Consider the following 27,866-nt stretch of genomic DNA (forward strand, 5'->3'; position numbering starts at 1 on the left):
TGATTTGTTGATAAACCTAACACAACTTCTAACTTGTCATTTTTTAAGAGGACACGTATAGCACAGATACACAATATACTAAAGATTCAAGGACCTGAAATTTCATGTATCATGTGCCTATAAATAAGAAACTAAGTGCTAATCTAGTTCAAGTTATCTAAAAATGCATAAAGAAAAAATCTGCTAACATCAATATCCTTGCTAAAAAATAAATCACCACAAAACATACAGCATTTCCTCCCTACATTATAAAGGGTCAAAAATCATAGGTAAAAATATAGAGTTTCTCCAATCAATTGAAAACAAATATACTAGGTAACAGACAAGTCCAATCTAGATAACAAATAACACAAAAATGAGACAGTTATATTTTAGGCATAAGTGACAAATGTATTTCTTTTTATTGGCATCAAAGTTTTTTTCCAATGCATTTCAGTAAATGAAGAATTTTGATGTAATTTTATTTTATTCCACTGTTGGCCATAGTTTGAGCCCTACACACTCCCTTCCCTTTAACCTCAAATGGAGCTCCTTTATATGTAGCCACACACTCATCATTGGTGTAAAGATCAGGCTGGATCTGCTCCCAAATCTTCTTCTTAGGATTCAGCTCCTTGTCAGGCTCTCCTGTTGGGAAAAATAAAATTATATAACTAATAAACTAATAAATTGTCCATGGGCATTTCTAGTGAATTGTCTTGACACTTCTTTCTGATCTTTAGACCTGACCAGAATTTTAGCACATACTGTTAACATTTATTTTTATGATGTAAGCAATTTATATTCTTGATTAGTAAAATGTATTTTGTCATTTCCTTATAAATATTAAAGATCTTATTTTTCACTCTTACATTTTTTCAAGTATATAGATCAATAAATTTTTCACAAATTTTAAAATATAAGATACTCTTAAAAATTGTGAAGCAATGAGAGTATGATTTCATGTGTTATATTTTATAATGTTGCAGATGCAGCGTATGCTTTTCTGTATGTTTCATTATACAAAATAAATGTCTAGATTGTTGCTATAGTTTTTAAAGATTTCTTATAAATACTAGAGCATGGCTTACATGTTGGGATTATCTAGCTAAATATAACTACCTTGGGTTTTACTTGCTGCACATTCCATTTGGTGAGATGGAAAGAGACAAAAAAAAAAAAAAAAAAAAAAAAAAGTAGCAAAGAGACAAGTACCAGCATTTCCTAAAAACCAGGAATATATGCTGTTGCATGCAATTCACACAACACTCATTCTAATATCAAATATAGAGAAACTGGGCTCAGAGAGGATAAATCATACAACTAACAAGTGAAGTAAAGATTCAACACTAAAACTTTTGTTCTGCTAGTAGAGCACTTTGCTTCCTGATATAATAAACTATGCTTTAGGAAAGAAACAACATTCTGATATTGGAATGTCCCATCCCCTCTCTTTATAGTAATTCACACTCTTAAATTTATGTTCAATAAAAGACAAACTGTAGAATGTATCTGCCTAACTTAAAGAAAGCCAATATACCAAGCAACTCTCCATTTAATGAATGATAAGAAAGTAGAGAACAAAGTTTAATATAACAGCATTTTATACCTAGGATATTCAATGACATTTGGAATGAAGACTCCATTCAAGAAACAATTTTTAACAAGTAACGTATCTCTTAAGCATTTGCTTCAAATGAAAAAGGATTTTCCTGGAGGTAATAAAAAAATATTATTGAAGTACAATTCAGTAATCATAGAAATATAACTTTCTAGATATATTTTTTTTAACTGACTTCCAAATTGAAATCTCTTGGAATTACTTTAAAAAGAATATTTTAAACATTACTGGAACTAATTTTATTTTATATCTTTATTACATCTTATTATCTACTGTTTATTCTCTACTCATATAGGAATAACAAAACAGAAAATTGGTTGGCCATGGTAGCTTTGTTCTTTTATTAGCTCTTCATAAACTGCCACGAAACTGGCAAGAACATACAAAAATGTCCTCTGATATGCAGATTTTCAAAGATGACAGAGATTTAACTGAATGATATATTCATAGTAAAAGAACATGCAATGAAACTAAAACTGAAAGACTGACTATAAAAGTGAGGATTTCTTTTAGACCTTTAAGACCACTAGATTGGACATTAATTATTATTAATTAATAAACAGAATAGGAAAAAGTAAGAATACCTATAAAGTATCTACAAGATTTTTATTTTTTTTTAAGCCATTCCTAGTCTAAGAGAAAAATCTTATTTTGCTTGTGCACAAATCATGTGGAGAAGTGAGCATTCCAGAATTCTGAAAAGCTGGAGGTAGAAACGCTGTTCAGGGAGGCCTGAGTCCTAACCCCGAATCCCCCTCACCCCACAAAAGAGATGCTCGCTAACTGATGTTGAATTAGTTTAAGAAGCAGAGTGTCCCAGACTTGTATAAAAGCTTCTTATAAAGAGCAGATTGTGTAGTAAATTCTTGCTGAATGTAGATGTAAGCCCCAAGTACAAAAAGCTGTGGTGCAGCAGAAAATTAAGCTTCTTGAAATGTATAGAAAATAATATTCATAATAATACATAACACATATCATGCTTACTATGTGACCATCACTGGACTGTTTTACATTTATTTAGTTATTTAATTATCTCAATAAAGCATAGAAAATGATTAATTACAATCAATTTATAGGTGAGGAAATTAAGGCCCAAAGTTACAACTAAGAACTTAAAAAAAAAAAAAGGGGGGGCAGCTAGTTAAGTGTTTCAAAAGTTAAACCTCACAAAACACATGAAATAGATACCATTAAAAACCATTTCTTGCCCTAACTGATTTGGCTCAATGGATAGAGCGTGGGGGCTGCAAACTGAAGGGTCCCAGGTTCAATTTTGATCAAGGACACATCCCCAGTGGGGGGGTGTGCAGGGGCAGCTGATCGATGTTTCTCTTTCATTGATATTTCTAATTCTCTAACCTTCTCCATTCCTCTCTGTAAAAAATCAATATCACTTTTTAAAAACAAACAAAACAAAAACCACTTTCTTATAAATGAAAAGGCTGGGACTTGGAAAGGTTCCCAGATGACTGACCGCTTGTGGAGCCAAGATCTGAAAGGTTTAAACTTCTTATATAAGACTAATAATTTTCAAGTAATAAAGATTTGAACTAAAAATAAACTAGGAACTAATAAGAGGAACCTCCAAAGCTTAACTGTTGTCTTTTAACAAACAAGACTCAATACTTGAACACTCTGAATGTAGTTTTTAGATTTTAATAAATCAATAAATGAAACAAAAATTTGAGATTATTATTAAAACCTGTCACAGTACAATCACTGAATATAAATCAGAGTACAAAATCTTGGATGCAGTGTTAACCTTCTGGCTTATTAAGTATCTTTTTGAACAAAATACTATTTGGTAGGGTATAAAGCTAGCTGGAAAGTTTAAATCTCCTCCTATGGAAAACATTTCTAATATTTTAAACAATTTTTTTTAATGAACTACCTTTTCCAGAGAAGTCTTTCATCGTTCCCGTGTGTTATATCCTTCTTCTAAATCTTATTTTTCTAATTTTCTTCCCTTTCTTACCCCTGCCCCTGTTTTTTGGCACGGCTATGTGAAGAAGGTAAGTGATGATATCAATAAAAATTCTTCAAGCTAAAAACTACAGAACCTCTGAAATTGCTAAACACATGCCAATAATCACCATTTGGAAATGGTTACATATATTGTAAGAGAACTAATCGTTCAGAGATTATTTTAGGCCAACTAATTTTATACTAAATGCATAGGGAATAGGAACTATTTCACGATGAGTTTGTACAGATGCAAAAAGCTGTGATTACCTTCTCAGCATTTAAATCCTACAAAAAGCAATAAATACAAATTCCAGAGTCCCAGGCACTCACAAATCTAGAATAAGAACCAGAGATTTCATTTTAATTGGGCCATTCTTTTGTATAAAATGCTCATGGATCAACAGCTTCTCTTTGATATCTACGATGGCCATTAAAAGCCTAGTACTAACTTACTTAATTTATGTTTGATAAACTGCGTTTTGGAACTATAATAATTGTAACTATTGCACAAAAACTAAAGTATAACTTGGCAAGTAGGGGTCAATTAATTTGACAAAGCTAATCAACAGGGGAAAGTGGTCTGATCGGAATGATCTTGTAATAATGAAGGCAAATATTCAGGCCTGTTCTTAAATACTGCTTTGTTGTTGTTTTTAACATGTTTTACTACTACATTTCTTTTTTTTCTTTAACCAATTTATTGAGCTCCTAATCTACGTCAGGCATTTTTCTATTGTAGATCAGTGGTTGGCAAACTCATTAGTCAACAGAGCCAAATATCAACAGTAGGATGACTGAAATTTCTTTTGAGAGCCAAATTTTTTAAACTTAAACTTCTAATGCCACTTCGAAATAGACTCGCTCAGGCCGTGGTATTTTGTAGAAGAGCCACACACAAGGGGCCAAAGAGCCGCATGTGGTTTGTGAGCCGTGGTTTGCTGACCACTGCTCTAGATGATAGGAATATAGCAGAGAATAAGAACAAAAAGGAAAAATCTTGATTTCATGATGCTTATATATCTGTGTGAACAGGCATTAAATAATGTACAGTATACTAGATGATAAGTATTTTGGAGAAAAATAAAGATGACATTTGAAGATCTGGATAGAATGAGGGACCAAGCAATGGAGACATCTCAGGAAAGAGTTAGCGGCTCAATTAAAGTGAGGAAGAAACTGGAGACTCCGTGCAGTAATTGAAAGGCAACCCATAAGGACTTAGCTTGCACTCTGGTCAAATGGGAAGCTTTTAAGCAAAGAAGCAAATATAATCTGACCTAAATCACTCCACTATAACTGAAAACAGACAAAGTGCATGGGCAAAAGCAGGGAAATCAGTCAGAGGCTTTTGCAATGATTTAGATAAAGGATGTTGGTGCTAAGACCAAAGTGGTGGTGGTGGAGATAATAAGAACAATTCTGGTATGTTCAGTATACCCAGTATTATTTTCTGAAGGAGAAGCTGCATGAAAAAATAAATAGCAGTTGAGAGAATGGAGTTCTGGTCAAATGATATGGAAAATGGGAATTCTGGAGGGAAGACTGGGATATGTATTCTCTCTTCAGACAGTGCAGAAGGCAGCTAGCTAGAAACGTGACTGGATAAAATAGCCAAGGAAATAATGTGGAGGGGGGGAGGTTGAGAGAGAGAGAGAAAGAGAGAGAGAGAGAGAGAGAGAGAGAGAGAGAGAGAGAGAGAGAGAGAGAGAGAGACAAGCAAGTGTGGAAAGAAAAAGAGGAGAGAGAGACAAGCAAGTGTGGAAAGAAAAAGAGAAGTAAAGGACCAAGATCTGGGCACTTCAATGTTATGAAGTCATGCAGCTGAGGAGGAATCAGCAAAGGAGATGAGAAGGCAGCCAGTGAAGCAGGAGACCACCAGGAAAGTGATGCCAGATGTCAAGTGAATAAAGAAAAGGACTGACTGAGAACTAGCCATGGATAGTTAGCTAGAGAGTATTTAGTGATCTTGATCAGAGCAGTTCTGATAGAACAAGGAGGAGAGAAACTGACTGAAATAGGTTTTAGAGAGAAGAATAAAATATAGACAAGATTTTTGTCTTTTTAAAGAATAAATGGATACAAAAGTGAAACATTTGCATACCATACAGTCTTCACAATTAACTGTAACTTATATTTATAATTAAGATTCAATATCAAGAGAAATAAACATAGTCTTGGAAGTTAAAAGTTTGAACGCAAATTTTCATTTAGTTTTAGAGCAAAATCAGTGCATTTTTCAGGAAAAAAAAGAGAAAAGGTTGTCATTGCCTTTATCTTCTAGCTATAACATTATTTTCAAGTTAATTTTGCTTGGTGCTTTAGGGACCAGATACCACTTTTAAATATTAAAATTTATAGCTTGACACATTTACGATTAAAATAAGTATTGTGCGGGATAGTTTTTTAGTCATTGTTAAAAATATATATATATTACTTGGCATCTTCTAAACTCAGTGGACATTTTCGGTTCTACAGTTAGAGAAAAAAAGTTGCTAAGTATAAAAGCTTTTCCAAGGCTAAATAGTAATTCAAAGGTTTGAGCCCCAATTGCAATTTCTATACCACACTTAAGTATCATGAAATGTAAATCTCTAGACACTGAGCACATCAAGTGAACATGTACCAGCAGACACCTTAAGCTTTAAAATGCAAAACAGATGCTGGGGGGAAAAAAGCACTGGTAAATCATTGCTCTTTCTGAAAAGAAAAAAATAAGACTAATGGTGTGTTGTGTAGTATTAGCTGTTATTTCCTTTCAGATTAACTGCTACAGAAGCAGTAACTGATGTGGAACCATAGCAAGACGAACAATAACAGACCTCATGTCCCAAAATTTATCAATTACTCAATGCTGTTTGGCTCGGTTCAGCCTATTGTAAGTGATAAGAATTCAAGCAACCTCATGGGCCATTTTAAAATTAGTTTTTCCCACCCAGCTGGTGTAGCTCAGTGGTTGAACATCAGACTGTGAATTATGAAGTCATAGTTCAATTCCCTGTCAGGCCTCAGTTCCCATTAGAGGGCTTGCAGGAGGCAGCTGATCAATGATTCTCTCTCATCATTGATGTTTCTATCTCTCCCTTCCTTTCTGAAATCGACAAAAACATATTTAAAAAAATAAAGTTAGGTTTTCCCTTCTTTCACTTTACAAATATTTTTCCCTTCTTTCATTTTACAAATATATCTTAACATATTCATGAGCTAAGGCACAAGGGGAAACTATGAATTTAAAAGAAATACCAGGCTTTGGAACAATGTAAATATAGACACACACAAAAAAACACCTCAGAGAGTGAAGAATGTAGCAAAGGAAAGAAATCCATTTGGGCTATTATAGTCTCTAATACTATCACTGAGGAGTAAAACTTACTTTCAATTTAGTCATCAGAAACATCCAAATAATAATGGATTCAACTGCTAAAATGTTTCCCTGTTAATTCTATGAAGTAAGGGAATGAAATATGTCATTGAAATAGGAGCTATATATCTTCATTAATGAAATATTCCAGAGTAATTTACAGTAAGCAACAATCAACAAACAAAAATGCTATAGTATTAGTGATTCAGACACATCTGTTTAATCCTTTTACTAATTCTGCATATCTTTAAGCAACTAAATTGTACCAGGCCCCAGTTTCCAAATATGTGAAACAGTGAGTTAAAGATTTGATTTATTCCATTTCTAAATACAAGCCTCTACAATTTACATTAAAAAAAGAAAATTCAAAAATTGTACTACATCTTAAGTATTTAAATAAAAGGAAAAGCAAATGGTAATCTGGTAAAGGACACCAATTTTTGTTGTTTTTTTCCAATGTGTGTTGAATCCTAAAGGAAAAGATCTCTTTATTACTGTTCTATTCCAATTTAGTGAATTAAGCCTCTAACCAGAATTTTAGGTGTCAGGTACAGACTTACTCCAAAATATGATGTTTGGGGAAATGTTTTGATATTGTTTGTGGGAGAAGAGTGGTGATGATATGTTGCTAGAATTTAAAGCCACCATGCTGCTTTGAGAAATGATTCAGAGTAGGATTTTCCCAAAACCCAATTTACCAAAAAAAGCACAGACCATTATGGTTTTGAATCTACCAACCTTCAAGATATACAGAGGCATTCAAAATTATGGTACTTGTTAAACAATCCCTTTATATTAATCTACTTTTGATTAGGAAGGGGTAGTTTAGTCTCAAGGAAACTATAATTTCATCCGCATTGTCTATCCTATTCTAACGTTAAAATTCTTCATATTCTAATATTTTATCAAACACAATTGACATAGGATAAAAAACAGGCCTACATAATCACATCAGTCTGGCTATTAAATGAAAACTCAGCTTTTTCTACAAATATGTCTCCAAATCAATTCTGACTTATAAACCTAATTGTCTTTTTTAAAGTTGGTATATGTCTATTATATAGTATCTGAGTTAAACTATTGGGTCGGCAGCTAAGTAATTGCGGGTTTCACACATATATGGCTTCAGTTGAATTTTTAGGTTTGCAGACGTAGTACAAATGTAAAACACATTTTGTTATTTGATAGTTGGCTATTCAGCTGTTAATCAGTAAAAAAAGTTTTTTGATCTGTTTTGTAGTTTTCGTTTGGCGTTCGTTGAAAAATGGAAAATCAAAAGGAACATTTTCGTCATATTTTGCTTTTTTATTTCCGCAAAGGGAAAAACGTATCGCAAGCTCATAAAAAGTTATGTGCTGTTTATGGTGACGAAGCCTTAAAAGAACGGCAGTGTCAAAATTGGTTTGCCAAATTTCGTTCTGGTGATTTTTCACTCAAAGATGAAAAACGCTCTGGTCGTCCAGTTGAAGTTGATGACGCCCTAATCAAAGCAATAATCAATTCGGACTGTCACAGTACAACACGTGAGATTGCAGAGAAGCTTCATGTATTACATACATGCATTGAAAATCACTTAAAACAACTTGGCTATGTTCACAAACTCGATACATGGGTTCCTCACGAACTGAAAGAATCACAGTTAACGCAACGCATTAGCAGCTGCGATTTGTTAAAGAAACGTAATGAAAATGATCCATTTTTAAAACGACTGATAACTGGCAATGAAAAATGGGTTGTTTACAACAATATCAAGCGGAAAAGATCGTGGAGCAGGCCAGGTGAACCAACTCAAACAACATCAAAAGCTGATATTCATCAAAAGAAGGTTTTGTTATCAGTTTGGTGGGATTACAAAGGAATTGTCTACTTTGAACTCTTACCACCCAACCGAACCATCAATTCTGATGTCTACATTGAACAACTAATAAAATTAAACAATGCAGTTGAAGAAAAGCGGCCCGAATTGACAAATCGAAAAGGTGTTGTATTCCATCATGACAATGCAAGGCCACACACATCTTTGGTCACTCGGCAAAAATTAATGGAGCTTGGTTGGGATGTTTTGCCACATCCACCATATAGTCCTGACCTTGCACCATCTGATTACTTTTTGTTTCGATCTTTACAAAACTCCTTGAATGGTAAAAATTTCAATAATGATGATGATGTCAAATCGTACCTGATTCAGTTTTTTGCTAATAAAAACCAGAAGTTTTTTGAACGTGGGATTATGATGCTGCCTGAAAGATGGCAAAAGGTCATTGATCAAAATGGGCAATACATTACAGAATAAAGTTATTTAGTTCCATGAAAAAATTGTCTTTGATTTTCTTTTAAAAATCCGCAATTACTTAGTTGCCGACCCAATAGAAGTCAAGACTATAATAGTAATATGTGACAGTGATCATATTTTTAATTAAAAAGCATTCTTGTAAATCAACAGCAAAAAAGATGTCCATCTCAATATTAATATGGAAAATGATATGGTTGCTAAAATATTTAATAGTTAAAAAGGTGTTGAGATCATATTAGTAATCAGAGTGGTATGTTAAATGAGATATTATCATTCACCTGTAAAATTACTAGGTATAAAAAACATTGGTAGTAACCTGGTTTGGTATGAATGTGGTGATTTTTTTTAAATTGGGATGACATTGGTTAATAAAATCATATAGGGTTCAGGTGTACAATTCCATAATACATCATCTGTATAATATATTGTGTCTATCACCCCAAGTCAAGTCTCCTTCCATCACCATTTATCCCTCCATATACAGTCTTCTACCCTCCCACCCCCCTTTTCCTCTGATAATTATTATACTATTGTTTTTGCCTATGGGTTTTCGGGTGTTTCTTTTTTTCTGAATCCCTTCACCGTTTTCCCCCCGCCCTGCAAACCCCCTCCCCTCTGAAGGCTGTCAGTCTGTTCTCTATGAATCTATTTCTATTTTGTTTGTTATTTCATTTCGTGCATTAGAGTCCTCATCTGAGTAAAATTATAACCTAATTCTACTTGTTACCCTAATTTATTTCTCCTTCTCCCATTATTCTAGTTAAATGAATATCCTTTAAGTAAATTCAATCTTTTAATTTCTGTTTATCCTCTTTATAAGGTCCTCCCTCTTTAATGAAAGAAAACTTTACATCTACAAGCATTCTTTCTCTTCTGCTTCAAAGACCTGTTTGAAAAAGCTTTTTCATGCATTATAAAGCTTCATCAGCCTCAGGAGCATTTTACTGGAGAAAGCAAGCAATATGAATGAAACTTCCTTTCAGATTATTAAAATAGATATGTCCTGGTCGGTGTGGCTTAGTGGTTGAGCATCAACCTATGAACGAGGAGGTCAAAGTTCAATTCCCAGTCAGAGCACATGCCTGGGTTGCAGGCTCAATCCCCAGTGGGAGATGTGTGGGAGGCAACCGATCAATGCTCCTCTTTCATCATTGAAGTTTCTATCCCTCTCTCCCCTTCTCCCTTCTTCTCTGAAATCAATAAAAGTATACTTAAAAATAAAACAAAATATGAAGTTTAACTTATAGATTTTTTCTATATCCTAAAGTAAAAGCATATATAAATATATTAGATGAACTTTGAGAATTATATGCATTTCCCCCATGTCAGCTTTTCATCTCTTCGCATTTATGTGTTGCATTCTGAAATAATCTACAGCTTAAATAATTTTGTAGCACATTTTCTTGTTTTATGTCCACATCACACTCTTCTGCTATGTAGGGATTATATTTAGTATTTTACCTAAAGCAAAAATTCTCTGGTGTTTTATGTAATGTGTACATTAATGCATTAATGGGGTGGGAGATAGATGTTTGTACTTAATATGTCATCTTGAGCCAATAGCAATAATCTCAGTAATAATAGTCTTTTAATGTAAAGCATAGTAAATCATACTCAGGATTTAATTTTAAACGTAAACATTATAAGCATCACTTTGTGAACATTAATTCCCAAATGATTTTCAATAATGGCTAATAGATACTTACCAGGAAAAGCATCAAAAGTAATTCTGTCTCCAGGAACAGACCCGATAGGAGGTGCCAAGATTTCAACTTTCTCTGGTGAACTAGCACACATCACCATTGCTTGAGATAGTATTCCCCTCATCTTTGCAGGTTTTAGGTTACAAAGTAAAATCACCATCCGATTTTGCATCTGTATGAAAAACAAATAAATAATTAAGATGTATAGAATTTGGAGTGATTATACCTAGAATACATTAAGGTACACTCTATTAGAATACATAAAGGAAGAAGTAAAACCATCACCATATGTAAATGACATAATACTATATAAATAGAAAATCCTAAAGACTTCACAGAAAAAATTTAAAACTAATAAATTCACTAAAATTGAAGGATACAAATATTTGATGCTGGAAAAACTGGATAGATAAGTAAAAAAGAGAATCTGGGCAACTTCTTATAAAAAATTCAAAATGGATTAAAGGCTAAAACGTTAATTCCTGAAACCATATAACTCCTTGAAACATAGGCAATGAACACTTTGATCTCAATCTTAACAATATTTTGTTGGATATGTCTCCGTAGGTTAAGGCAATAAAAGCAAAAATAAACAAATAGGACTACATCAACCTAAAAATCATTTGCATAGCAAAGGAAACCATCAACAAAATGAAAATACAACTTAACAAATGGGAGAAGATATTTGCAATGACATTATATCTGATAAAGTTATAAAGAGTGTACTAAGTATACATACAACTCAACATAATAAAGCACACCAATTCAATTAAAAAATGGGTAGATGACTGAAAAGAATTTTTTTCAAAATAGGCAAACATACAGTGAACAATAGACATATGAAAAGATGCTTAACATCACTAATCATCAGGGGAAATAAAAAATCACTTGACATAACCACCTCACACTTGTCAGAATGGCTGTTAACAAAATGTCAACAAATAATAAGTGTTGGTGAGAATGTAGAGAAATGGGACCCATTATGCACTGTTAGTTGGAATGTAAAATGGTGCAGCCACTATGGAAAACAGTATGAAAGTTCCTCAAAAAATTAAAGAAGCCCATATCAAGATCCATCATAATTACAATGCCAAGGGCTAAAGACAAAGAGAGAATCTTAAAATCAGTCAAAGAAAAGCAGTTAGTTACCTATAAGGGAATGCCCATTCGACTATAACCTGACTTCTCTAGAGAAACTTTGCAGGCCAGACGGGAGTGGCAAGAAATATTCCAAGTGATGAATAACAAGGACCTTCAACCAAGATTACTATATCCAGCAAAGCTATCATTTAGAATCGAAGGTCAAATAAAGAGCTTCCCAGACAAAGTAAACGTTAAAGGAGTTCACCACCAAATCAATACTTAATGAAATGTTGAAAGATATTCTTAAAGAGGAAGAAGAGATAAAAAATATGAACAATAAAATGACAATAAATAGATATCTATTAATAGTTGTATCTAAAACTCAAAATAAATGAACAAAGACTCCAATGAACAAAATAAAGTGATGAATAAAATAGAACCAGAGGCATGGAAACATGAAACTGAATGAGGAGTCTCAGAGGGAAGGGGGAAGTTGAGAAGAGGTTAGCCAAAGCTCTTTTATGCATATATGCGTTACCTATGGTCACAGACAATAGAATGGTGAAGGCCTGGGGCAGGGCAAGAACCAGGAAGAGGGGGCAATGAGTGGAAAAAAGGAGGACATTTGCAACACTTTCAACAATAAAGAATTTTTAAAAATAGACCAAAGTTTCAAATTCCAAAGCCCTCCCCCACCCCCTTTGGAGGTCTTCATGAATAAGACTCATCTTCAACAAATAACTTGAAATGCCACATATTAAAAAATGTTATATACAATTATATATAAGAAAAACAACAGAGTTAACCTTTTAAAAAACAGATGACATTTGTGGACCTTTACATTTGAAAAATATACAAAACTACAAAATTTTGTATGCAATTTAGGGGGGCTGGGTTTAAATGTCCGTTTTATAAATGTTTAGTAGTGCTGCATGCATGGGTTAGATACAGATGTGTATAAAGAGATTTGCTAATGGCTGTGAATGACAGCTTTTGGAATAGAAACAGTATGCAACTTGTGAGAACAAAAAAGATAAAGCCCCAATGAGGAGTAATTTCCAATTTATCTGGCTTATGACCATTTGGTTCTTTTCTCCAACATACATTCCTAAGTAGTTATGAAGGGATCCTCATCCTATACAAGATCAATATAAAAAAGAAAAAGAAAAAGACCATACATACATGTGTCAAATCCAAACATTTAGAGAATTACCTTCACTCATCCCTCATTAGAGCAGCTAGATCCTATTAATATGAGGCAGAACATGTTACCCCTTAGCTCAAAAAACCTCTAATGGTTTTCATTTCAGAATAAAAGCCAAAGTCTTTACAATGAACTATAAGACCTGATGTTATTTGGCAAACTTATCTCTGATTTCATTTCGCACGATACTCCCCTTTATTCATTTTGCTGAAGTGAGTATCACAGGCATGCATTTAATTCAGCAATCTAAAATGCTCCACCACCACATGGACACATGACTTATTTTCTCAGACCTTTTACTTAAATATCACTTCTTTATAAGGCCCTTCTGAGTTACTTTATATAAAACGACATCATTATCCTAGCCTCAATACACTAGATTCTTCCCTATTTCATTTTTTCTTGATATTTATTATTATTTAACCCTAGAGGCCTTGTGCAGGAATTCATGTACCACTGGGGTCCCTTGGTCTGGTCTGCGGGATCAAGCTAAAACAGGCTCTCTGACACCCCCCGAGGGGGTCCCGGGTTGTGAGGGCACTGACCAGGCCGAGGGACCCCATTGAAGCTGGGAAGAGACACTGGAGATTGGCCAGCTGGGAGGGACTAAAGGAGGTTTCCAGGGCATGTCCAGCCCATTTCACTCAGACCCGATTAGCCAGACCTCAGCAGCAAGCTAATCTATCAATTGGAGCTTCTGTCCCTGGTGGTCAGAGCACATCATAGCAACCAGTCAACTGGTCGACTGTCTGCCCCCTGGTGGTCAGTGCATGTCATAGCGACTAGATTACTGCCCCCTGGTTGTCAGTGTACATCATAGTGTGTGGCTGAGAGGGCTTAGCATATCATTAGCATAATACGCTTTGATTGGTTGAACAGACAACTGGACAACCAGGCACTTAGCATATTAGGCTTTCATTATCTATCCCAGTGGTTGGCAAACTCATTAGTCAACAGAGCCAAATATCAACAGTACAACGATTGAAATTTCTTTGGAGAGCCAAATTTTTAAAACTTAAACTTCTTCTAATGCCACTTCTTCAAAATAGACTTGCCCAGGCCGTGGCATTTTGTGGAAGAACCACATTCAAGGAGCCAAAGAGCCACATGTGGTTCGTGAGGCGCAGTTTGCCGACCACTGATCTATCCTATATAATAGAGGTAATATGCAAATTGACCATCACCCCAATTCACAAGATGGCCGCCTCCATGTGGACACAAGATGGCTGCCACAAGATGGTCAGCAGGGGAGGGAAGTTGGGGGAACCAAGCCTGAAGGGGAAGATAGTTGAGGGGGACTAGGCCTGCAGGGGAGGGCAGTTAGGGGTGACCAGGCTGGCAAGGGAGGGCAGTTAGGGGTGACCAGGCTGGCAGGAAGGGCAGTTAGGGGTGATCAGGCCTGTAGAGGAGGATAGTTAGGGGCAATCAGGCTGTCAGGGGAAAGGTTAGGGGGTGATCAGCTGGCAGGCAGAAGTGGTTAGGGGTAATCAGGAAGGCATGTAGTCAAGTGGTTGGGAGCCAGCAATCCCAGATTGTGAGAAAGATTGGCAGTTGGACATCTCCCAAGGGGTCCAAAATTGAAGGGATTGAAGGCTGGGCTGAGAGACCCCCCCACCTCCAGTGAATGAATTTCGTGCACTGGGCCTCTAGTGTTTGTGTGTGTGTGTGTGTGTGTGTGTGTGTGTGTGTGTATATGTATATGTATATGTATGTATATAAAAGCCTAAGTGACCATTATGACCAGTCACTATGATGTGCACTGACTATCAGGGGGCAGACACTCAACACAGGAGCTGCCCCCTGGTGGTCAGTGTGCTCCCACAACCAACCTCCCACGGTCCCTCCCTGCCACCAGCAGGCCCTGATCCAGACTGGGTGAGATGGCCCCAATGGCCCCGACTGCTAGCCAGGCCAAGGGACCCCACCTGTGCATAAATTCATGCACCGGGCCTCTAATATAGGATAATATTGTATTATGATTTTCTGATGTCCCCATAGGAATGTGAACCTCACAAAAGGACTTAAAAAGCGAACACAAACAAATCTAGCATCTTAATTTCATCTTGATATAACTGCTTTGTCCCTTTTCTAGCATATAGTTTCTGGTACCCTGCAGGAGCTCAATAAATATTTGCATCTAGAAAGATGAATTAATAAATGTAAAGATTTATCCAAGCTCACAAATCCAATAATCAACAGAGCTGGCAATGAACAGAGAGGCAGAACTATCTCCATGTTGAAGTCTATGGTCTTTGCAATATACCTGAAGTACTATGTTAAGAGGAAATAGGTAGATCATTAAAATTACCCATAAGATATCTTGAAAGAGCAAATTAAAAACTATTACTGTCTATAATTCATGCCATTGTCATGGGAAATACACATATATATGTATCTCCACACATATACATATGCTGTATACATATGAGTGTATAAAAGTCTTTTATACTTTTAAATACCTAAATGATAACGAAGTATAAGTCATCCAACTTTTAACAACTAAAGGATTAACATTAAAATTTGCAGTTCAATCTCCATGTTTTCCTCACCTGTTTTCTCTTCTTTATTTAGATATATATTTTATTGATTCTTTACAGAGAAAGGGAGAGGGATAGAAAGTTAGAAACATCAATGAGAGAGAAATATCAATCAGCTGCCTCCTGCACACCTCCTACTAGGGATGTGCCCACAACCAAGGTACATGCCCTCGACTGGATTCGAACCTGGGACCTTTCAGTCCATAGGCTGACGTTCTATCCAATGAGCCAAACTGGTTAGGGCTCTCATGTTTTCTCTTAAAGTATGAAAATATTTCTTTAGTTACAAAGAAATAAAAAGTGTTCTTTTCCTTTTATTTATATATTTTAAAAATATTTTGATTGATTTTGAGACAGAGAAAGAAGGGGATGTGAGGGGGGCGGAGAGAGCAAGAGAGAGAAACATTAATTTATTGTTCCACTTATTCATGCATTAATTGCATAAATAAATTATTGTATGTGCCCTGACCAAAGATTGAACCTCCAACCTTGGTATATCAGGATGATGCTCCAACCAACTGAGCTACTCAGCCAGGGCTATTCTACTTTTATTTTATTTATTTTAATATATTTTTTATTTTACTTTATTGATTATGGTCTCACATAATTGTCCTTATCCCCCCATTCCCATCCCAAACTCCTCCCTACATGCTCCCACCCCCCTGTTGTCCATGGCCACTGGCTAGGCCCATATGCATGCACACAAGTCCTTTGGTTGATCTCTTTCCCTTACCCCCACCCTCCCTTATTTTCCCTCTGAGGTTTGAGAGTCTGATCACTGCTTCTCTTTCTCTATTCTTCTACTTTTAGATTGGTGTTTCCTAGGTTTATATAATAGTGATTTTAAAAAATCAAGGAATAATAAAATTCCATGAGAAACAATGATGATATACATACATAAACACAGTATTTTACACACACCAAACTAAAAAAAATTGAGAAAATTATATCTTCTTTTCGTCCTTATGAATCCAATCCTAATGTATAGATCTTTTGCAAGAGTTTAGTAGTTTTGTGTACTTGTTTGTCTAATTCATTACATTCAAACTAATCAATTCAACTAATCAATACTGGCTCCTGTTGTTGGTCATCTAATACAAAATTATATGGAAAAGCATCTAAAGAGAGACGAAATGAAAGTATCATATGTATGCAAAAGTTAGTTGTACAAATCACCTGGTCAAGAGGAACATGGTTCACCAGGCCACTGACAACTGTTCTTGGGACGGCTTCTCCAACATCTACTTCTTCTACATACAAAGAATCTGCATCAGGATGTTTTTTAGCAGTGACAATACAACCAATCCGAAGATCCAGACGGGAAACATCTATTGGTTTAGAGTCAGCACTTCCTGCTGATGGTTGTTTCTTTTCCTTTTTCTCTCCTAAAAAATAGTTATAAATGGGTAAACATCAGAAGTAAAACAAAAATAAACTAGAAAACACTTCATAACATTGAGACAGATGAACTTAAAAGAAAAAAGTGTTTATATCCTACCTTCACTTAAATAAAGAAAATAATTATTTATCCAAATCATAGCATCTTGAGCCCTATTTTAGCTATTTCTCTGTTGAATAACTGCTTTTATCTCTAGTGAAAGAAAGACAAAAAGTTGGTAATTATGGCTTATGGTCCAAATCCAGCATGATGTTTCTGTCAAAGTTGTATTAGAACACAACCATGTTTGTTCATATATTATATATATATCGACTATGGATGGATTTACACTATGGCAGAGGTGCTTAGTTGTCAGAGCCTGTAAAGCTCAAATATTTACTAAATGGCCCTTTGCAGAAAGTTTGCATTTCCCTGAAACAGAGCTGTTGAAAATCCTTTATAATTTTTACTGTGAGTCTTTAGAAAGTGAAACATACTATATATAGAAAGAATGCCATACTCTGTAGCCACCTGATGGAATGAACTACAAATGTAATTTCCCTGATAAAATCTCTCTCTCGTCAGTTAAACATACTGCTAAGTATAAGTAAATAGGGGCTGAACATCCTCTCCTACATCATTTTATCACTAGGTGGTATGGTTATAATGAAAGCAATTCAAACTAATTCTTCCACTTTATAAATTTTATTAAGAAGTAGGCATAAAATAATAATAGAGCATGTTCTAAAACTTGAACACCCCCACGCCTTAGTTCAGACATTATACTTGGACTGGAATATCCTTTTTCTATCTTCACAACTTTACAACTGTGACTTTTCTGATTAACCCCTACACACACACACACACACACACAAAAAAAAAAAAAAAAAAAAAAAAAAAAAATCAGTCATACCAGATTATGTATGGGCTTTCATACTTAATATCTTCATTCTTGTTTTTAGTTATGCTGGTCCCTATACCTCAAATGCCATACTCTTATCCTGTCAACCTGATCAACGTTCCACACATCCTTTAGTGTCCAGCTTCTGCGTTCCAATATCATACTATTTCTAACTTTATTCTAGTTCATGCAAAGTTTGAACTTTCTTTCTGACATCATTATTATTACAAAATATGTTGAGATCCAATAAACCAGTCAAGAGCCAAATAAGCTTAAAGTAAAATACCTTTCTTTTCAAGTTTCTCTTTCACCTTCTTTTCTTCTCCTTCTCCTCCTCTTACTTGTTCTTTGGCACCAGAAGATATGGGTGTGATTGGCATAAATTGGATTACACTTTCAGAAACCGTGGAATTAGCTTGCAGTGGAGTACCAGATGGAAATGGTATTTGTTTCACTAATATAGAAAATAAAATAGGTAATGCCATTTACATTAAACCAATAAACAAGATACAAACTATGAAATTGTGAATCACAAATATGAATTGTTTTAAAAAGAGAAATTCACTGGGTATGATTATTAGGTCTTTATTTGTCCGAGATGTAAAAAGGTTGCCAAAAAATTAACTAAATTTTAAACATAATAAAAGAATACAGTAGCTGTATGTTTCTCCTTTAGTCACTAATGCTTTTTAAAGAAAATTTCTAAAAAAAAAAAAAAATTTCTTCAGCAATATTAAAAACTTTTATTATATTGATAATATTTGAATTGTTAATATATTGATATTATTTTACTATATTCCAAATCTCTTAGTCATGGAAACCATTAACCCATTAACTAGCTTCAAATTTTCACTAACAAATGAAATTCTCTCTAGAATCTAGAGTATAGATCAGTGGTTGGCATACTGCAGCTCGCAAGCCACATGCTGTTCTTTGGCCCCTTGAGTGTGGCTCTTCCACAAAATACCACGTGCATGGAAACTTCGTGGCCCATGCGCAGAAGTCGGTTTTTGGCTCTCAAAGAAATTTCAATCGTTGATATTTGTCTCTGCTGACTAATGAGTTTGCCGACCACTGGTCTAGATGAGTTTTAAGCATACATTATTAGTTTTTACTTACTTTTATTCAGCTAACTGAGGGTAGAGGAGTTCATACTACAGTATTCAAAGTAATTCACTTACAGAATAATGGTCAAAAGAATGTAGTAAGTATACTTGGAACTCCTTAACTCACCTAGGAAGAATTTTCTATCATATAGCCAAATGGCTTTGTGTATGATCCTTTGAAATTGTAATAGGATTATTATTATTAGTGTTTCATAATAATGTAAGTTCATCTAGACTCCTTTAAAATAATTCAATAAAATGTTTAATTTTATTTACAACGTAATAGTTGAAATAATTATCTACCGACTGATAATTGAAAAACTGTACAAGTTCATACAACTTACTTTATACTTCTAAGTTTCAATTTCCTCATCTAAACAAGGATATTTGTATACACTAAATTTTAAGGATAAAATACATATTGTATGTGAAACAACTGCCAACACAGTGCCTAGAATATATTAAAACAATAAATATTAACTATATGTTATTATGGCTTATTTTCAATAATTATTCAATAGGGATCAGTGATGAGCAAGTTGAAGCATAGCACAGAAGTTAAAAGCATAGTTTTTGAAGCCCAGCTTTGCTATATTTTGCATAATCTCAGGCCAGGTCATGTACCTTTTCTTTATCTCCATTTTTCCTTCTGTAAAGGAGGACAAATTGCAAGAAGGGACGCTATGAGGGTAAAATAAAATTTTTAAAAAAGCATAATACCTAAATTAATAAACAATAAAAGAAATAATAATTACTATTGTAAATAAAACTGTCATTTCAATAATCACCTCCATTTTTAATTTCTGCTTGAATTAGCTCTTGCTTCAATTCTTCAATTTCTTTCTTCAATTTAGCATTTTCAACTCTAAGTTTCTTCTCTTCTCTCAAAGTTGATTGCAAAACTAAGATCAAGAAAATCTAGTTAAGTACAGTATAGCAGTGTTTTCTAAATGGTTCCTTATGAATACTACTTGAGAGTAGAGCCAGTATACACATAGGCAGGATAATTCTAATAAGCTAATGCTTTTTGGCCAGTTTCCTTGTATCACAGTTTTGTATTACTAATTAAAACAACATGGTATTTAAAAAAGAGAAAAGAAAGATAATCTTCGAGATAATACAACAGAAAAGGCTTTATGAATCATTTTCCTAGCTTCTGTAAAGATGCTTATGAAAATTTAACAATCTTGCTCAAAGTGTCAGTAACAGATAAGACTGTTAAGAGAGATAAATATTCGGCATATTAAATTATTTATTTTTTAAAAGTCTGAGATCTAATTACCAAACAAGAAAAAACTATTCTCATTTTTTGGTCAGTACCTTGTAAAAGTACCTAAATAACCCTTTATACTTAATGCCTCAGAAGCTTAAACTGAGCAAACATTTAATGAGTGAAGTAGCTACAAAAATTTGCTCAAAATATAATAGATGCTTGTTAAAGGTGAGCAACTGGATATACAAAAGTATAAAAGAAAAAGCAATGCTTCTCAGTGGGGTTGGTAGTGCTCCCTAGGTGGAATTTTAAGTCTGAGGGATTTTCAAAATAATGGGAGTTATTACTGGCATTTACTGGGTTGGGACAAGGAATGCCGGATGTCCTGACATATAATAGATAAAGATTTTGGAATTTTCATTACAAGAATAACATTGGCTAATGAAAAATAAATTTAAACAAACAAAATAAAGGTCAACCTAAATCCTACAAGCAGAAATTTAGATTTGATATTTTTATATACATCATAGTAATTTCTAGGTAAAATTTGAAGAAGTATTGGGAAAAAAGTAAAAATCATTTCAGACAATGCCATAGGAGTAATATAAAAATATACATTCTCAGCCATGGCTAAGTAGGTCAACTGGTTAGTGTCATCCTGACACATCAAATTTGCAGGTTTGATCTCCAATTAGGGCACATACAAAAAGCAACCAATGAATGCATAAACAGGTGGAACAGCATATCAATGTTTCTCTATCCCCACTTCCTCTCTCTTTCTAAAATCAACTTAAAAATTTTTTTAAGTATGCATTCTCTTCTACACAAGCTTCAGTACATATTTGATTTCACCCATTTTCCTTCATTTTTAATTTATAATTTTATGACAAATTATTTTATTTTATTTTATTATTTTTTAAAATATATTTTATTGATTTTTCACAGAGAGGAAAGGAGAGGGATAGATAGCTAGAAACATCGATGAGAGAGAACCATCGACCAGCTGCTTCCTGCACACCCCCTACCGGGGATGTGCCCGCAACCAATGTAGATGCCCTTGACCAGAATCGAACCTGGGACCTTTCAGTCCGCAGACCGATGCTCTATCCACTAAGCCAAACCGGTTTCAGCTATGCCAAATTATTTTAAACATTATTTTCCCCCAGAAGTCTGAAAATAATACAGTTTTCTCTATATATCATACATTCACTATATACCAATTCTAATATATCTTAATTCTAGACTATCATTTCACTGCAAGTTAAAATATTAAAAGAATATAAAAGTTATCATCAAGATACTGTAGTAATTTATGTAGTAAACATTTTTTTTTTTGGTTTGTCAACATGTCAACATATGAATTCATTTTAGGTATCTTTTTAGAAAGTTTAAATTTTTCTTACTTGCTTTTTCCTTAAGAAGAGCAACTTGCTGTTTAAGATATTCAATAATTTGATCTGCCTCTGCACCTTTCTGTTCCAGTCTCTTCAAAACAGCATCATTGGTTGCCATTTTTTCCAAGAAACGGCAGAAAATCCTAAGTGAAAATATAAAAGTTATAAATTATACTGTAGAAGGAATAAATTTATTTTATAGGACACTGTGAACAAGCAGTCTAAAAATAAAAATATTTTCTACTGTATCAGATCAATATATTACAAAAAACCCCACCACTTTTCCTACAAATCAAACCAAAGACAGAATTTTAAGGATGTAAAGTTTTAAAGAAAGTGTTAAAATATTGCAGAACATTTTAGAAATGTTCTGCATTTCTAAATGCAGAAAGAAATATTAAAGAAAAATAGCAATAACCTTAACTAAGCTACAACCAAGTAACATACCTATGTTCCTAAGCATTGCTAAATTCCTTCTTATATGTTACTTTTGCATATTACATATTCTCACTATTCACTTAATTATGTACAATTTTAAAGAGAAACGTGATTAAGAAAGACAAATATTAAAAGATCAATGGTAAGGAAAACATCAATATTAATCATATGTTTACTTAGAAGTAATGTCAGTATGTATACTGTGTCCTTTTAAAAGAAAATGAATTTTAATTTTATAATAATTCATAGAAATTAGAAAATATACTGTCACATACAGAAAAATGCATATAAGCAAAAATTCTGAGGTTAATTAATCATGCTAGCTTAAACTGCCAAATATTTTACATTAAAAATGGTTAATCAGCCCCACCCGGTTTGACTCAGAGGTCCCGGGTTCGATTCTGGTCAAGGACTTGTATCTTGGTTGCAGGCTCCTCCCCAGTCCGGGTCCGGGTCCTGGTCGGGTGCATGCAGGAGGCAACCAATCTGTGTTTTTCTCTCAACACATAGATGGTTTTCTCTGTCTTTCCCTCTCTCTTCCACTCTTTCTAAATATCAGTAGAAAAATATCCTTGGGTAAGGATTAAAAAAACAAAAACAAAAAACTAAAAACCTACACTCTTCTGCCAGGGCTTGTGATCATTATTTGCATATTACTAGAAAACACTGGCATAAACTAATGGATTCTACTTATATTATTAAAAAAATCTAATAACAGTTAATCAACAAGTACTAGAAAACTTTCCAGAGCTTCTAATTCTAAAAACAATAATAGCTCTAAGCATTTGACAAAAATTGTATCAACACTTAGACCTGACTAGGAACTAATCTAAAATATCTGACAAGAATTTTTTTTAAAAATATTGGGATGATAAGTAATTTTGCCAAGATAACCAGTTATTTAGTAATAGAGAAAAAGTAGTCACTGGTTAGCAGCTGGTGTGTTTTATTGTTATTCTTAAATTATACTTTGCCACAAAAACTTGATTACTGCCAGAGGAATTACTGTTCTAAGATACTCTTTTACTGGGGCTTCTTTTGTTGTAGTATTGTTGATATTGTCGCAGTAAAAAGTAACCTAATATGCCCTGGCCTGTTTTACTCAGAGGTTAGAGTGATGGTATGAGGACCATAGAATTTTGGGTTCGATTACCAGTCAAGAGCATGCACCTCAGTTGCAGGTTCGATCCCCAGCCTCCTGGGGGAGCCTCATGAAGGAAGCAACCAATGAACGTGTCTCTGTCCCCTTCTTCCCTCCCTTCCATTCTTTAAAAAAAATAAAAAAATCAATGGAAGAAATATCTTTGGGTGAGAATTGAAAATAAATGAAGAACTATTATATACTATATAATAAAAAGCTAATATTACTATGCTATCCTATATAATAAAAAGCTAATATGATAATTAGGCCAGACAGTGGAATGATCTTCTAGAATGACCAGTGGGCGGGGGCAGAGTCGTGGGGCCACAGGGCAGCTGGGGCTGCAAGGGCCGACCCCCCTGCACGAATTTTGTGCATTGGGTCTCTAGTATAACACAATGATTTATGGAGACTTGGAAAATTATTAATTATTGCACAACCAAATTAGGACTTTGTTCATTAGTAGTCAGAATATAGAGTATTCTCAAATTTCCAATTCAGGTGCTCTAAAATTTATGTTTTGTTGAAATTTTTTTTAATACACTATTTTTTAGAGTTGTTTTAGAATCTTAGCAAAACTGGGCAGAAAGAATTCAGTAATTTTTTTTTTCCTTCCCTAAATTAGAATATACATCATGCTTATAAAACATTTTTTTTGGTGTTCATGGCCAGTTGTGTGCCTATGTCTAATTGGTATGTATGGTTTATTTTGGATTGCTTTGTCTTCTGAGCTGGAGCTGAGAACTGTTACATACCAGTTCTTCTATTTACACTAGTGGCCCAGTGCACAAAATTTGTGCACATTAAAAGGGGATTAGAGGAAATACTTTAATAATGCTATTTGCCCTTTCTCTATAATAGAAGTGTCAGAGATGAAACAAAAATAGTAAATGTATATGAAAATCTTCCTCCTGTCAGATTATGGGGCGCACCATGGGACCCATAGTTAAGTCCCCGCTCACCCAATTGCACCTCAAAGTCGCGTGAGACCCAGCCCCGGCTGGCCCCCCACATTGGGCTAGATCCAGAACCAACAGGTCCCACCCTTGTCAAGCCTTGCTGGATGGGGGTGCAGCCTCAGGTCCCCTGGCCCACTGCCAGGAGGGAGGTGCAGCCTGAGGTCCCCCATCAAGCCCCACTGGGTGAGGGACACAGCCTCAGGTCCCCTGTCAAACCCCACCAGGCGGGGGAGTGGGGCCTCAGGTCCCCTGGCCGGGTGCCTGAGTCGGGGACGTGGCCTGAGGTCCCTGTCAAGCCCTGCTGGGCGGAAGGTACAGTCTAAGGTCCCTGGACTGGTGTCAGGCCTAGTCTCTGACTTCCCAGTGAGCCAAAGCAGCCCAGCTGAGGTTCTCCTGTTGCCTCCTCTATGCCCTTCCTCGTTTCATTCTCCTAAGTATATTTTTGCTGTGTTCAGTAAATTCTTGCTTGCTTTTCTACACTTTGTCTCTTGTTTGAAATATTTTTCTCAAGAAGGCAAGAAGCCAGGTTTCCTCCTCTCCTCCTCTCCCTGATATCATCTTTTTGCTATTGTCTCTCTCAATTGCAGTGTATCTTTAATAAATTCCACTTTGCTTTTTGCTATTAAGCTGTAATGTATCTTCAACAAATCCCACTTTGCTTTACTTTCATTTTTGTAGCTAGGGGTGTCGAACTCAATCAGAGAAGGGGCCAAAATCTAAAATCCAGCCTAAATTGCGGGCCGAATGGTTTACTGAACAGTCATAAACTGACAATGTCATAAACTGACAGCGGAGTGCAGTGATGGCAGCGCGGTGCAGGCCACATTGCAAGGCCTGGCGGGCTGGATTTGGCCCGCGGGCCTTGTGTTTGACACGTGTTGTAGACCTTAAAATCTTTTCTGCATAGAACAGAAAAACTGAGGTCCCAGCTGGGAACCCCAACTATAACAATCAGATCTCATCAAACCTAAGAAGCTATGGTAAGATGTTCTAATAAAAATTTCGTAGAAGTTGAAACTGATTTTACCAAATATATGGATATAGCCTACAACTTAATCATTAAAACACACATATAAAAGATTATTCCTGAAATTTTTATCATTTCTGAATGACTTCCCTTTACCTCAGCAATCTCTTCAGTAGTCTTCCTCACTCTGATTCTAAATTGCCAGTAATTTCTTTTAAATAATCCCCTGCCCCAGGCTCTCAAAGTTAGGAACTAAATATAAACAAGTGAGCTATTGCTTTGAAAAGGAAGTTTTAAGTGCAGATTTAAAATTTTACCTTATAATATAGGATCTCTAAAGATATTTGAAATTGTCTCTCTGCTTTCCAAAACATCTGATTCAACTGTTTCAGAATTGCAATTGGGTAAAAATTTATATTCTAAGATACTTTACCACATTTCATCAAATCTAAGATACTATCAATTGCAAAATTGCTCCAATAACATGATGCCCTATTATTTTATGTACCGTTAACAACAAAAAAAGCCACTGCTGATAACTCAATGTTTTCTTATCACTTAGTCACATCCGTATCATTTATTAAAAGACCTCTTTTATTATTATTTTTTTAAATCCACATTTGAGGATATGTTTTTCGTGGATTCTAGAGAGAGAAAGGGAAATGGAGAGAGTGAGAAACATCAACAGTTGCCCACGGTCAACAGGGAAGGAACCACAACCTGGCTATGTGCCCTGACCTGGAATAAAACTGTCAGGTAGGAAGTTAGACAAGAGAGGGTATGGTGGGGCCTACCCTGGAGTCCTGAGAGGGGTCAGACCAACACTGCCTTCGGCCTGCCACTGTATGACACACTGCAATTCATTTTTAAAAAGTCTTTCCCAAGTCTAATTTAAAAAAAAATCAACTCACCATTCACTAATACTCTTACATATCAAAATTAAAAACACTAAGACTATGTCCAGCAGGTATGGCTTAGTGGTTGAGCATGAACTTATGAATCAGGTTATGGTTCAGTTCTGGGTCAGGGCACAAACGCCTGGGTTTTGGGCAGGATGCCCAGCAGGGAGTGAACAGGAGGCACCTGATCAATGATTCTTTCATCATTGATGTTTCTATCTCTCCCTCCCTGTTTCCTCTCTGAAAGCAATAAAAACACTAAGAATATGACTGGCTATTTCTTACCAGCCCTCCTCAAGCCACCATCATGTCTCCCTGAATTGCTGAACAAGCCTCCTAATGATCTTTCCTCCATCCTGCCACCCCCCACCCCCTTCAGTCTATCTGATGATAGCAGTCAGTGAGATCTTTTTAAAAATGAAGTCAGAACCTAGCTGGTTTGGCTCAGCGGAAAGAGCGTCAGCCTGCAGACTGAAGAGTCCTCTGTTCCATTTCAGTCAAGGGCACATGCCAGGGTTGTGGTCTCGATCCCCAGTAGGGGGCGTGCAGGAGGCAGTCTATCAATGATTCTCATCATTGATGTTTCTATCTTTCTCTCTCTCTGAAATCAGTAAAAATATTTTTAAAATAAAATAAATTAAAATGAAGTCAGATTCTAGCACTCCGCTGCTTCAAACCTGCCAATGGCTTAGATGCCCTCTAGATCCTTCAATGACCTGTTCCTGCTTTCCCTGATTTTTTTGTCTCCAGCTTTAACAACTTCCCTGAACTCTGACCCACAACATTTTTGCTGTTCAGGCCAGTTTCTGCTTCATTGCTTTTGCAATGGCTGGTTGCTCTGCCTGACTGCACTTCACCAAGATTTCTGCATTGTTAATTCTCTCACCTCTGTCCTCTCTCTGCTATAGGATAGTCACCTTTTCAGTAAGACCTTCCCTGGCCACACTAACATTTCGATCTTCATCTTCCTTCTCGGCTTTATTTTGCCCTTCAGCGATCATTACAACCTAAAATATGGTGTGTTTTTCATAACTTTGTTTAGCACTTGTCCTCCTCAATAAAACGTGAAGTCCGGGGAGGCGTGAATTTTGGTCTGTTTTGTTCATTGCTCTTTTACCGGTGCCTGTGCCACAGTGGGCGCTCAGTAAATGAATGAATTCCTGTCTGCCTCCCCCCACGTCACCAAGCCCGCTCACAGTCCTTTGACACATACGAGCACGCACTAAAATAAACATGTTTGTGCATCGTTTCCCTCGGCCCCGCATCCCATTTCTCACACTTGGCTCCTTCAGAACGCCCCCAGCTCTTCCCTACTTCCTCCTGCCCAGATTGTATTTGCGAGATCGGACTTCCCGCTCGTACCCGCAGGCCAGCTCTCATCTCCCTAAGGCAGGTTAGGGAAGGGGGCCCTACGATCGCAACCTGGACCACTCCAGACCCCCGCAGGCGTCACTCACATGAATCAGCGGACCGGGGACCTGGAAGCAAGTCGGCCTTCGCCGGGAGCTGGAAGCCGCCTCCTGCGACGGCAGCGAGAAAGGACTCCACGAGGTGTCCCAACTAAACGCCTGTCTGAGCCACCCACGGATTCACCTTCCAATCTGTGGTCTCCTCCTTGTGTGAAACCACGCCATGCCTCCAGTATGCCATACAGCCCCCCCTGGACCTCTTTCTTTGGTCGCGACGTTTTCTCGTCCCATCGGGCAAGGCAAAGGGCAAGACGCCAG

General features: G+C 35.8%; 1 protein-coding gene and 1 long non-coding RNA gene across 5 annotated transcripts in view; one reads left to right on the forward strand and one right to left on the reverse strand.

Annotated features, from left to right (window-relative positions):
- LOC311617055 overlaps nucleotides 1-27,866 on the forward strand; it is a 316,342-nt gene that overhangs the window by 108,905 nt on the left and 179,571 nt on the right. The gene's annotated exons all lie outside the window — the stretch shown is intronic.
- AIMP1 (aminoacyl tRNA synthetase complex interacting multifunctional protein 1) lies at nucleotides 365-27,825 on the reverse strand. 4 transcript variants are annotated; one of them, XM_084872850.1, is made up of 7 exons: nucleotides 27,597-27,825; nucleotides 21,745-21,878; nucleotides 19,917-20,030; nucleotides 18,309-18,476; nucleotides 16,920-17,128; nucleotides 10,923-11,091; nucleotides 365-627 (listed from the first exon to the last, which is right to left on the reverse strand). In XM_084872850.1, coding segments are annotated over exons 1-7 (963 nt in total). In that variant the 5' UTR covers nucleotides 27,599-27,825; the 3' UTR covers nucleotides 365-460. The 4 variants fall into 4 exon arrangements, with proteins under 4 accessions (XP_084728976.1, XP_084728977.1, XP_084728978.1 ...); XM_084872851.1 differs by having other exon boundaries at nucleotides 27,502-27,655; XM_084872852.1 differs by lacking the exon at nucleotides 27,597-27,825 and adding an exon at nucleotides 26,570-26,712.

The sequence above is a fragment of the Pipistrellus hanaki genome (genome assembly GCF_964339955.1).
Source record: "Pipistrellus hanaki genome assembly, chromosome: 1".
Classification (NCBI taxonomy): domain Eukaryota; kingdom Metazoa; phylum Chordata; class Mammalia; order Chiroptera; family Vespertilionidae; genus Pipistrellus; species Pipistrellus hanaki.

What these genes read in the sequence shown, in the direction of transcription:
- AIMP1 (XM_084872850.1), bottom strand. An exon ending in AGAGAAACTTGAAAAGAAAG is followed by an intron (nt 17,129 to 18,308) that starts GTATTTTACTTT and finishes ACTATTTTTTAG; the next exon opens with GAGAGAAAAAGGAAAAGAAA. An exon ending in ACCATGTTCCTCTTGACCAG is followed by an intron (nt 11,092 to 16,919) that starts GTGATTTGTACA and finishes TTTTTCATACAG; the next exon opens with ATGCAAAATCGGATGGTGAT.